Source organism: Alligator sinensis, unplaced genomic scaffold (genome assembly GCF_000455745.1).
Source record: "Alligator sinensis unplaced genomic scaffold, ASM45574v1 scaffold566_1, whole genome shotgun sequence".
Taxonomy (NCBI): Eukaryota; Metazoa; Chordata; order Crocodylia; family Alligatoridae; genus Alligator; species Alligator sinensis.
The window spans coordinates 409,158-421,653 of record NW_005842017.1 but is presented as its reverse complement, the minus strand read 5'-3'; the positions used below and the strand labels follow the sequence as shown (position 1 = coordinate 421,653).

Here is a 12,496-nt window from a genome sequence, read left to right as displayed (position 1 = left end):
GTTGGTGGTCTGATCTAGTATGGCATCTCTTATGTTCTGCCAGTCTTTTGTCTTATTACATAAGTGTGTTAACATATGAGCAGCAGTATGGTTTATGGTGCCAGCTACTAGAAAACAAGAAGGCAAGGAATTGTGAAACCCTATCTCTGACTATTTGACCTCAGCCAGAAAATCATCCTTTCAGTTTACTTCATCTTTTCACCTCACCCCTCTAAAAGAGAAAAGGAGACAAAGCAAGAAACCTGATAATTTTGCTTCAGGTTGGAAGGAGAGGGTGAAAGATGGGGTCCACCCTGAATACCCAACAATATTAACACTGCTTTGTAATGGCCTCAGAAGGGAAAAGGATATGGGAAATAAAAATGTACATCTTTACAACTAATTTAATTTAATCTGGGTTAATAAACATGTAAACATTTTTTCATATTAAAGTGGTTACTCCAGGTACCATTAAGACTGAGTGCCATAACTATGCATTTTCAGACATTCACCTGCTTTATTAAAAAGCAGTCTTAACTTTGGAATTGCTTGCATTTTCTTTCATTACTGATCTGTACATTTCATCTCCAGTCTTATGTTCATGTAGATTTATTGGCTGCCAATAATGTCTTGAAGTTCTCACAAAACATTACAGACACAAAGAAGAAAGCTTCACAATGGGAGCATTATTGGTCGTGTTTTGTCGATGTGGAAAATGAGTCATTAGGACTTCATTCGTTACTTCAGATTTATTTCCAAAGAGAGCTATCTATGTTGCCCTTCCACTGTAGCAAAATTGTTTTCTGATATATTTCTGTGTGAAAGAACACCAAAGAGCTCTGGAGAAGGGTTTGGTTTTGTTTCTGTAAAGTCACAGTAGAGGTCAGTCATTTTCCTCACTGGTTTTCACTGTTTGAAAGAACTTAATCGCACACACAGTGTCTTTAACACATTGACTTGTGGTCTTTGCTATCTTAATGTTATTGATAGTTGGCTTCTACAGCAAGGGGTGCATCAATATTCTTATCTTGATAACAAGCAAGTACATGCATCCTTGTCTTGAATGCTCTTTAGGGACAGAGTACTCTCATATCTGTCTCATCATAGGGACTGAGTAAATTGAATTACTACCATTCCCTATTCCTTCCTCAGGATTTTACTGATATGGATTATCATCTTGAGTATGTATGTAGAGGCTTTTATTTCCTTGCCACATTTCTTCTGAAAATCAGAGCATCTGCCTATTCAAAAAGCATACTAAAATTGTTGCTTACTGGGAGCATGCTCCTGACTGTGTATTTAGTACTGTGCAGCATTTGGTAGTTGCTTTAGCAGTATCGGTGCAGTACACTCCATACTGTGCAGTCCCAGCAGCCCACAGTTATTTTTATACACTACGTTATCGTAGTGATGAGCTACGGCAATGTAGCTTGTTGCTACAGCAACATAGTGTCGGTCGGCATCATGGTTTGTGCCCACTGATGCTACGTCACCATAGCAACAGGCTATGTCACTGTAGCTCATCACTATGGCAGTGTAGCATCTTGTGTAGGACATGCCCACAGTGTTGTTATAGGCTTCCTTTTTCTCCCTTGCAGTCTTTCCTCTTGCATGTTTGACACTGTTCCTTGAAAGGAGTACTAGTTTTTGCTTTAATAGTTTGTCTTTGTCAGGATTGGTGACCTCCTCAGTCCTCTCTTTCTGCCCCTATCTCATCCCTCACTTCTATATTCCTCACAATCGTGAGTCTCTTGAACTTGGATGGTACACCAGGCAAAGCAGTTACTGGTACATAGAGAAATGTTGGTTGGCTGTTGGTATTCTCAGATTAAGGTTCTTTCATCTTGTTCTTCAGCCTTAGGAGATCCTGACAGCCCTACTTCCTTGTCCACAGTGTAACAGCAGTTGTTTCTGTCCACCACTAGGGAAGTGTTGACAGAGTACATCTCTTTTGGAAATGGTGTTTTTGAGAATATCCTTATCTGACACTCCTGTATCTAGGTAACCACAACACCACTTTTACAGAATAGGTTGGTCCACCAGGCCAGCCATAAAAGTCTAGAGTACTCTAGCTGAGTTGATTTACCTCAACAAAAATAAGCTTCTTGTACTGCTCTTAGAGTGCCAATTCCACAGTCTTCGTTTGTAGTTTCTGCCAACAGCTCTTATGCGGAGTATCACAATGTTGGTGTCCAAGGTTCTGAGGACAGCTGAAGGTAAGCTAGGCACTGACAGAGCATACAAGAATGCAGGGGCTGAGCAAAGCAACAAACAAGTAATCTCCTACCTTGATACATCACTATCAGCCAGACTTCTTAATGCTTATGAAGTCTCCAATGGCCAGAGAGACTTGTAAATGTGATAATAAGGAAAGCCTTGCCTTCTGAGGTTACTACACCTGGCATCTTCAGTCTGGCCTTTCTCAACAGAATAGAAGAAAGGTATCTGTAACAAGATAAAATTACTTCCTTTTATTTGTCATGTCCTTTTCTCACCAGTTATGTATTACCCTACACTTTTCCGGGGGGGTGACATTGCCAATTTATTATTATTTCTCTGACTAGCTTGTTTATTGGTTTTTGCTCTGGAATCCTGTATAATTAGAACGAGAAGATCCAGTCAAGGTCTATATAATCAGGAGTTGAGTTTCACAATGCCATGCTTCTTCACTGACCAGTTGATGGCACCATAAGTCTTTCTGTCCTTATTCCAATAGTATAAATTAGGGTGGCAAGTTGGGCACCAGCCCTGGTTCACAGCTTAGTAGGAGCACCATAATGGCTGCCTCCCATGGAGTCTCTGCCATGACCAAAGAAACATGTATTGCTGCTGAGTTGCTGCTGTTTTAGAAGTAGCCACGCTGCTGCTATAGCCACAACAATGGGGATAGGCAACTAAGACTCCCACCCTCTCCTCCCTGCACTGTCCCCCCGCTCTCCAGCAGGGTTTTGCCTAAGACACAAACCAACAACATGAGAAACAAGTATTTTTCCCTTATTTTTCTATTCTTATAATTATTCATAATACAAATTACATCAATACCTTTCTGAATTGCAAATACTACTTTTTGCAGGTTTCGCATGTTGGTAATAATCTATATAACTTCATTTTCCAACAGATATGCCATTTTAGTATTACACTGAGGCTTAATTATCATTGTGGCTTCTCGTAGATGTTTAAAAACAAAACCCTGTGTCTCGGACGGCCAGGGCCGACTCGAGTTACGTTCGTACGTTAGGGCGGGCTGGTGAATGGAGAGGCAGACACAACTTATTGGTTGTAAAAAAGGCTGCCTCCCATGGAGTCTCTGCCATGACCAAAGAAACATGTATTGCTGCTGAGTTGCTGCTGTTTTAGAAGTAGCCACGCTGCTGCTATAGCCACAACAATGGGGATAGGCAACTAAGACTCCCACCCTCTCCTCCCTGCACTGTCCCCCCGCTCTCCAGCAGGGTTTTGCCTAAGACACAAACCAACAACATGAGAAATAAGTATTTTTCCCTTATTTTTCTATTCTTATAATTATTCATAATACAAATGACATCAATACCTTTCTGAATTGCAAATACTACTTTTTGCAGGTTTCACATGTTGGTAATAATCTATATAACTTCATTTTCCAACAGATATGCCATTTTAGTATTACACTGAGGCTTAATTATCATTGTGGCTTCTCGTAGATGTTTAAAAACCAAACCCTGAAAACCACGCTTTACCAAAAGCAGCAACATGTTATTTCCACCCAGCTTTGCAGTGTCTATATAGATCACTGCAAAGCTGGGTGGAAATAACATGTTGCTGCTTTTGGTAAAGCGTGGTTTTCAGGGTTTGGTTTTTAAACATCTACGAGAAGCCACAATGATAATTAAGCCTCAGTGTAATACTAAAATGGCATATCTGTTGGAAAATGAAGTTATATAGATTATTACCAACATGTGAAACCTGCAAAAAGTAGTATTTGCAATTCAGAAAGGTATTGATGTCATTTGTATTATGAATAATTATAAGAATAGAAAAATAAGGGAAAAATACTTATTTCTCATGTTGTTGGTTTGTGTCTTAGGCAAAACCCTGCTGGAGAGCGGGGGGACAGTGCAGGGAGGAGAGGGTGGGAGTCTTTCTAACAGCTGATAAAAGCACCAAAAAAGCCCCACTAAATCACTTGATCTATACAGAGATCTGGCGAGCCAGGTTCAACTAGTGCACTGCCTCTTCTGGGCATGTGCTGGGTTCGGCATGGCAGCACAAGGAGTTTAAAGTGCCTAGTTTTTTAATATCTGCAAGCAGCCAGTACGCCTGAGATGAATTGTGATAGAAATATTCCATATGGTGCGTTCTAAAACAAATGAATGTCAACTGTGATTCAATTCCTAACATACTTCTATTAGCACATAAATAAAACAAATTTCTGGAGGTAGGGGATGTGACTAGTATACTTTATTTTCTTTCCTTTTTCCTGTGGTTTCTCTAGAGTAGGTATAAATAACATTTTCTATACAATCACATTTTAAAAATTGCAGTATGCATTTTTATTCTGTTATTTTCAGCAACAAATGCGCATGTAGGTTGTGCTAGAGTATTTGATGAATAATTAAAAAAGCATATAAGCTTCTTAAATATATTTAGAGATATGAAATTGATTTGCATCATGAACAACATGTACATTGAGAATCACATAGTACTTGTAGCATCACTGGTCTTGAATTTATATTAGTTTGAAATGGAAACCTGACAGTAGGAAGCCAGCCTTTTCCTTCTATCTGAAAGATTCCTTGTAAACCTGTTGCTTTTCTTCTCTTATGCTAGATATAATAAAAATGAAAATAGAAGAAAGCAAAAAGTACAAGTAAAATCTTATTTGTATCTCAGAGCCCATATTAACATTAGCAATAAAGGGAATTAGCTAGGTGGTGAGATGGAAGCTTTTTGACAGGAAAGTGACTTCCCTTTGGACACCAGAAATATGAGACTAATTTTCAGAGGGTCTGGAGGACTGGAGATGTAAAAGTATAAGTAGAAGAGACCATTGAGTTCAGTCCTCTTCAATTGCAGGTATAATGGACATGAATACTCTGGTCCCTCTTATACACCACAAGCCAGAAAACACTCCTCAGGGTCTTTTAACAAAAGTAGGGTCTTCAGAGCAACAGCAACAAAAAAAAGGACTCAAAGTACAGTGTGTCTTAGAAATAAAGCAGAAGAAACCAAGGATGCCATCTGGGCCCCTTCACTGGAAGGAAAGTTGTTGATCAAAATCCATGCAGATGATCCTAACAAGTGGGTCATGCCCCGTGCTACAACTGAAGACAACCCCCCACCACCTTGAAACAAAACAAAACCCCTCCAACAATCCTTGACAGTCTTATCTGAGGGGGTAAGATGGGGAATCCTTTGAAGGGGATTTCTTTTTTACCCTAAATCTGGCATTTGATTTAACCTGAAACATGGAAAGAAAAACCCATTAGGCAGGCAACTGAAAGTTTCCTCTGGATCACTAGGAGCACCAGTGTACATTGCTCAATGCCCCCTATCTTGCCATGGTCAATATCTGATGTCCCAGAGAGAGACTGAGAAAAACCTCACCATAGAGGAACCTACTTCAGGGCACAGAGGGCATACATGTCTTACAAGAGGCATATAGGAGAGCTCTGCCCTCTTGTAAAACAGGTATCCAGGTTTTCCTGCTAATGATTATAAAATTTAAATCTAAGCATGTAAATAGACTTCTCCCAAGAGAAAGTGTTTTGTTCTGGCTCCTACAGACATAGAGGATGCATCCAGGCGAGCGCAGACATGCAGTATGTGGGGTCACAGACCTGTCTGCAATGCAGCACACCACACATTAAGGTGTTAGCAGCGTGGGGGGTGGGGGTTGACCCTGGGATCTCTCCCCACAGCTAAAAAAACCCCACAGCTTAAAAAAAAAAAAAAAAAAAGGCAGGGCCGTGCACACTGCCCAAAACTGGAGCCTAGCTGGCCAGAACCACACTCCGGCTGCCAGGTAAGGCTGCTGGGGCCAGCTCAGCCTCCCCTACCAAACCTGGGGCAATGTGCCGCATGCCAGAGGGTGTGTGGCACAGGCGTTCCCCAGGGACAAGTAGCAGTGGCACACATTGTGCCGCTGCTGTTTGTCCCTGGGGAAGCTCACATTTCCACTCATGGAGATGCACCCATGGAGTCCATTGCCCCACTTGACCTGTGAAACGGTGTTCCTTCTGTGAGGTAATCGCAGCTCATTTAAGTTAATTGCCAATCATTCCAGAAACGAGCCTGTCAGGCTGTACTTCCCCTGGTCACCTTCTTGAAAAGAAACAGCAGGGCACCGTGTGTAAACAGCAGTGCTGCTCCTCTTCTGCTGTGGATTTTGACTCGGGTCAATCAGGACCACAACAAATGAGATGTCTTTTTAGTCTGACAGGCCAAACCTGCGGAAGTTACTCTTAATCTGCAGAAGTGACCATTAATTTGTGTATGTGCAGATTTGGGATTCAATTATAATTGCACATTTTACAGTGTTTGCTTCCAATTCCTTATTTTTTTCCTCAAATAATGTGGCCTCTGTCTTGCAGTAGTCCCTACACTTTTGTATAGTTGGGAGAGGTAACACTGTAAGTAATGAAGAAATGACATTCAGAGTTTTTTGGCAGATACCCGATTATTATACTGACAACATTTTACTTGTGGTAAAATTGTGTCAAACTCTCATGTAGCCTATTTTATTATAAATATTGCTTAGGCTTAAAATTAGTTAAATAGGTATGATTTTCTTATGATACCTTTCATCTGATTTTCCATTGTTTGTCTGGAAGTTACAATTTCAATGTCACATAAAACATTCCTTAATTTTAATAATATAGAAAATAAGTTATAATAATTCCCTTACAACATTTTGCATTAATGCAAAATTCTCCTCTCCCAGCAACTTGGAACAATACTTTTAATGATGGATAAGTAAGCTAATATATGGTGTTTTCATTTGCATCCACATTATGGGATATGTGTGTAAGTAAATTGTTTTCTTGAGCTCTTTTTTTTATTCGTAATTTTACAGGTTTCCTATACAGTCTTAATATATTATTTTTTACAAGCTTTTTAGCAAGTTGTTCACTTATACCTTAGATTCTGGCCTGTGTTGAGGGTAGTATGAATCCCAGATGAAAAGTCCAGAAGCACTGTGTGTCACCAAGGCTTGAGGCCTTCCAAAGCTTCCTTAGGTGTGTGTTTATTCTCTACAGCTGCAACTAATGCTGACCTGTTTTCAAAGGCCCAATACTCAGTCAACCACTAGGATTGCAGGTGTAGCTAGGTTCTATGACAGGGGCACCAGGAGAAACCTTGTGCCTTCCCCTGTTTATGCTCCCGTGCTCAAGACTGCCCCTAACCATAGCAGCTATAATCAAATATGCTTTCTTAATTTTCCAGAGCTGTTCTGCATGTATATTGTAGAAAAGAGACTAATTCATATGTCCCACAATGGAGTTTGAGACTTACATACATCTTTCATATGTTTCATTAATGGAGGAATGTTGTTGTAGCCACGATAATCCAGGAAACGGCGATCAGCAAGGCTTTTTGGTATTATCTTTTATTAGACCAGCTGTATAAATGGGAGAGAAGTTATACAAGCTGTGGGGCTTGTCTAACATCTCTCTCAATAGCTTTGCAGAGTACCTTGATGAAGGGCACTTTGTACCTGAAAAGTAATTAACATTTCTTGCAACTATACAATAAAAGATATTACCAAATAAACCTTGCTTCTTCAGTACACTTGGCTGTCATCCATACCCCAAGCTAAATTTCTATCATTTTGAACATAGAAGTAGAAACGTGTGCTTTGCCTTTGCACGTACTGGTTCTGTACCCACCTGATCTATTCTGCTCTTGCACAAAATGGTGTAAGCAGGGTTACTACAGACAGTGTGAGGTTGCTTAAAAGGCAAAGAATGTATGATCAGGATCTTGTCAGAGAATCCTTCAGCATATCTGGTCACCTTTCTGCCTTGTGCGACATGGTTGCAAATAGCTTTTTGTGGCAGGAAAGGAGGAAGATCAGAATTTTCCCTTCTCTTGAGGCAGAGGATCCTGGAAATGAGTCCTCTCCCTCCTAGATCTTACATCCTGGGAAAAGGGGACTTCGTTACTGACTGTCTGGAGACATTCAACCATCATTACAAACAAGAGAAACACTACCACATGTCACAGTGAAGAAGCAGTCATGGACTCTCCCTGAGATTTGGGCTCAGGTTCCAAATAACAAATATGCAGCACCTGCTGATTTAGGGCTTCTTGCTCAGGATTCCATTCAGACACTACAGGCATAGTATAAAGGTAGGGTGCAAGATGGCAGGCTACAAAGTCTCACCACAACATGGTCAGGCTCTGGTCAGTAGTGAGGACTGAAAGTCTAGTCCATTGAGATTTGACTGCTTTTGTTTCTGGTAGAGATTACTTGTTCCATTAAAAAGAAAGTTTTTTTTGTTTTCCTTCCCCTTAGGTGGAACGTGTTGGGTATTCAAGGAGCCTTACTTAGCCTCTTTGTGGAGCCAATTTACTTCTCTAGCATCATCTTGGGGAGTTTATATCATGGGGACCATCTATCCAGAGCAGTATACCAGCGGATAGCAGAGATAGAAGATCTACCAACTCTGTATACACTCAACAGACCTTTACTTAGTGGCAAGTATCTAATGGGGAAGGCTGTGCCGGTAACTGAATCTATTCCAGCAGTAACATAATATTGCAGTTCTCAAAACATTGCAAATTATGTACTGTGAGCAAGTTGCTTTGTGGCTACAACAAGGAAGTTATGATCCAAACTTAAGAAGTTATATCGACTAGAATTACCATTTCAAGGCCCTTTTGCGTGTCGAGAGACACTAATAAGAGTCTCTGGAGTCTTCTGTGAGAACCATTTTACATGGCTGTATTTATCTATTGTCTTCAGAATTCAGACACCCCAGCGGTACATCAGTAAAGATGAAAGCCTGGGTTTGGTGAAAATTTTCTTCCCTTCCCATCCTCAGAATAGTGTGTCACTGTTACTTCTCTTGCCATTGCAGATATTTGTTGAGCAGTCTACGTCATTGGCAGTGTGCCAAGATGCACAAACATTTGGTTCACAATTTCTAGATCAATAATCAACCAAATATGGATGGAGAGAACTTCCCAGCTGCCATTGGTTGTATTTTCTTCCTGTCATCAAGCTCTGTTGGATGCAGCATTGGCTTTAATTAGCATGGCACCCAACTTGTATGCATGGCCCAATTACTATAATAATATTACTTCAACCTTGTAGGTTGGGGCACAGATGCTGCATTTGGAGCCCGGTGGCACATCTCTTAGGATTACTTTTAAATAGATTGTGAAACTGATCTGGTGAACAGAACCATGACAATCTTCAGCTAGTGTAATTAACTAATGTTGCAGTTATCTTTTGCAGCTGCTGTCTAATACTCTAAATACTGTTTTTAGAATTTTGTTAAATAGTAGGGCTAAGAGGAATGGCAGCATTTGAATTCAAAGGTCCTTCTCAACTAATCCTTCCCTAAAAGGAAATGTTTAGGTATTTTAACCCATTTCAGAAATAAGTTTTCTATCAGTTAATGCCACAATAGTTTTCTATCACAATAATGCCATGAAAGCTTTAAAATGAACATTTCTTTACCTCTCAAAACATGCGTTTCCCCAGCGCTGTGTGCACTGCTTTGTTTTGTACAGCTTGGCTTTTAGCATGTGTTTGTTTATATTTTAGAAAAAGTAGCATTTTAAAAGCATGTTTAGTGAATGACATGAATTTGCAATTAGACAATAAGGGATGGGAATAAAACATCAGATTAACCAGTATCTCTCTAACTAGAAACAGAAGTGTTACTAAATACTACCCAGCTCAGGAAACAGTCAAGGGATAAGAGTTGCCTACCCATTAGTATATGATAGTAACTAGTAACTGCAGCACGCAAAGCTCTAAATAGTAAATATTGTTAAGGCCACAATAACTGACTTACAGAGATTTTTCTTAGTTTGTTGTTGCAGCCTGATTGTGTGCGTTTCCTCGATTTTGTATTTAAATTGTACATTCCTCAAAGCAGATTCCTTGTTGCTTTATGGTCTCTAAGGTGCTTAGTTCACTTTCAGTTCTATATAGTCTAGCTGTAGAATTTTATCTTTACCTATCATGAAATAGTCCTGTCTGTTTCAGTACTGCTGCCAGAACTATATCATCACTGACTGATTTTCTGAAATGTTCTGAACTTTCAGACTGAATGTGAAATCTCAAAAAGAAGGCAATGGGGTGAAGCAGGTTTTATTTTTTTTTTCCTCCATTTATTTAGAACAGCTTGACTCTTTAAAATCCGTACTGCCAGTACCACAGCTGGATTCAGCTAGTGCAACTATGTAGTCATTGATCCACTATCAGGTCCACACCTCTCCTAATGCACTACTCTATGGAGATGCAAATGAAGCTCCACAGACCAGGGCAAGCTTAATGAATCCTAATCCTCTCTCTCCCTGCACAGCTGTGCAGTTTTGGTTGTATTCTGATTCAGCTAGAGGGGGGAATGTAGTGTGATTTAAAGGTAGGAACATCTGCTAAGTGATAGTATTGCTTTCTCATTGCTCATTCTCTCATCTATATTCGTAGCAAAACTATATTTTTTAAATCAAATGTAATGCCAATAGAAATAGTTGGATAAAGATGTACCATTAGAAATTCCAAATTCATGTAAGAAAGGGGAACATCCTGGCTTAGGCAGTATGATGACTATTATATACATATAAATCATTAAGTATGCACCAAAAGCTTAGGTCTAAATACTAAATGAATACAAGCAGAGGAGAAGTTCATGCTGCCTTCAGTGAAGACTTAGCATAAAAGGGACACCAACTAAGCAAGTAGATTGAAAAAGCAGTCAGCAAGTAGGAAATTTAGCATGGTCCTTGAAACTAGTTGCTATGATGGTGGGTGGCCACTCCCTGGCAACCTGCATGCATTCAAAAAAATGCAAAGGCTTTTTCACTATGAAACAGAAACTTTCTTGAGCAACTGTCCTCCTAGGGTCTGATGCTGCTGAATGTGTCACATGCACAGGAAACTGCTTTACTTGGGGGGGAGGGGAGGGGGGCTAGGACTGTTCAACAGAGCTATACCTGCACAGTTGGTGTCCTTGCTTCCTGCTAAGAGTACAAAAAGTAGAGCAGCTCCAACAGTCCATCAGCTCTTAAGGCAGTAAAACAAAATCCCCGAAGAATTGTCAACTTTTTCTGTACACTGTGGGATATTTATTTTCCCTTAGCTTTGTACATAATTTAAAATAAGGTAGTGTAGACATTTCTGGTTTTATGTCTGGGTACTGTATATGATTTCTTAGCTTTCAGTTAGCCTACTGTCTCTTACAGGGTACTAGCATTTTGGCAGAAGTCATTGGGATTTAAGACCTGACCTCTATGCAATATTTCAAGGTTTATTAACAACAGTCTACTCTCTGTTGGAGGACACATCCCAGAATGGTCTTCCATTCATTGCTCTTTCTCCAAGCACATTCAGAGAGTAAAGGAAGCTGTTCTAACTAATGAGAGTTATATATGCTTCAGACATTGAGCAGAGGCCACAGCCATTAGTTGATTTCCTCTGTTTATTCCCTGGTTAAAGTATGATTCCATGCACAGTTCTTGAGGCCCAGTTTATCCACTATACATAAGCATCAACTTCTGAAAGGGGAAGAAGGGAACACCACTCAAAAGATGAATCAAGGCACAGAATTCCATCTTCAGCACCAGGCAAGCTGATTCAAAATAGTTACCAGACACAAATCTGGGGGTCTTCTCAGGTATAAAGCCATTAGGTGAATGAGCCAAAGCTCAGAGTGACAAAATGGTGATGATGATTGTTGTAAGCAGGTTGCCAAGCCTGCTGGCTTCTGAAGAGTTCCTCAGCCAGCATTCCCAAATGATAGGCTTTTAAACAAACAAAATAAGCAAAACAAAATCCTGCTGTCCTGTCCCAGACTTGGGGAAGATATCCCCTTTTTGCTCTGGCTCTAGTATAGCGGCCTGGACCCTCTGTGCAGCAAGCAGTTGAACTTAAAGCCTGCCTGCTGCTTTCCTCCTTGCAAATTGTCCTCTCACAGTTTGCTGCCTATCTCTTTCCTCTAGGGTTTTAAGCTCCCAGTGGGATACTTCATCATTATCCAAATGCCCCACAGTTGAGGTGCCTCAACAAGGCTGACTGTTCCCTCTTAAAGGGACAGACTGGCCTGTTAAAATGATAATAACAGTAATGTATCCACATGGAGGTTATATGATTGGACCTCCAACTGTGTAAGGACTGTGCGGGCCGGCTCCCAGTCCCGTCCTCGCCGGGCGCGAGCCGGGCCCGTCTGTGTGCACGCGGGCTGGGGCCGGCAGCCCGGGCCCGCGGGGCCGGAGAAAAGTCGCGGGGTGGAGTAGTACACTCGAGCTAGAATTAGTCACGGAGGCATAATGGTTGATTGAAAAGATTATTTACTTACACCGGAGA

At 40.7% G+C, this 12,496-nt stretch overlaps 1 protein-coding gene across 4 annotated transcripts in view; it reads left to right on the top strand.

Annotated features, from left to right (window-relative positions):
- Positions 1-12,496, top strand: part of ADARB1 (adenosine deaminase, RNA specific B1) — a 177,475-nt gene that overhangs the window by 145,700 nt on the left and 19,279 nt on the right. For all 4 annotated transcript variants that reach the window (XM_006022056.3, XM_025202205.1, XM_025202206.1 and 1 more), the window contains one exon: positions 8,474-8,655. In XM_006022056.3, the coding sequence (XP_006022118.1) occupies positions 8,474-8,655 (182 nt within the window). The remainder of the gene's footprint in view (positions 1-8,473; positions 8,656-12,496) is intronic.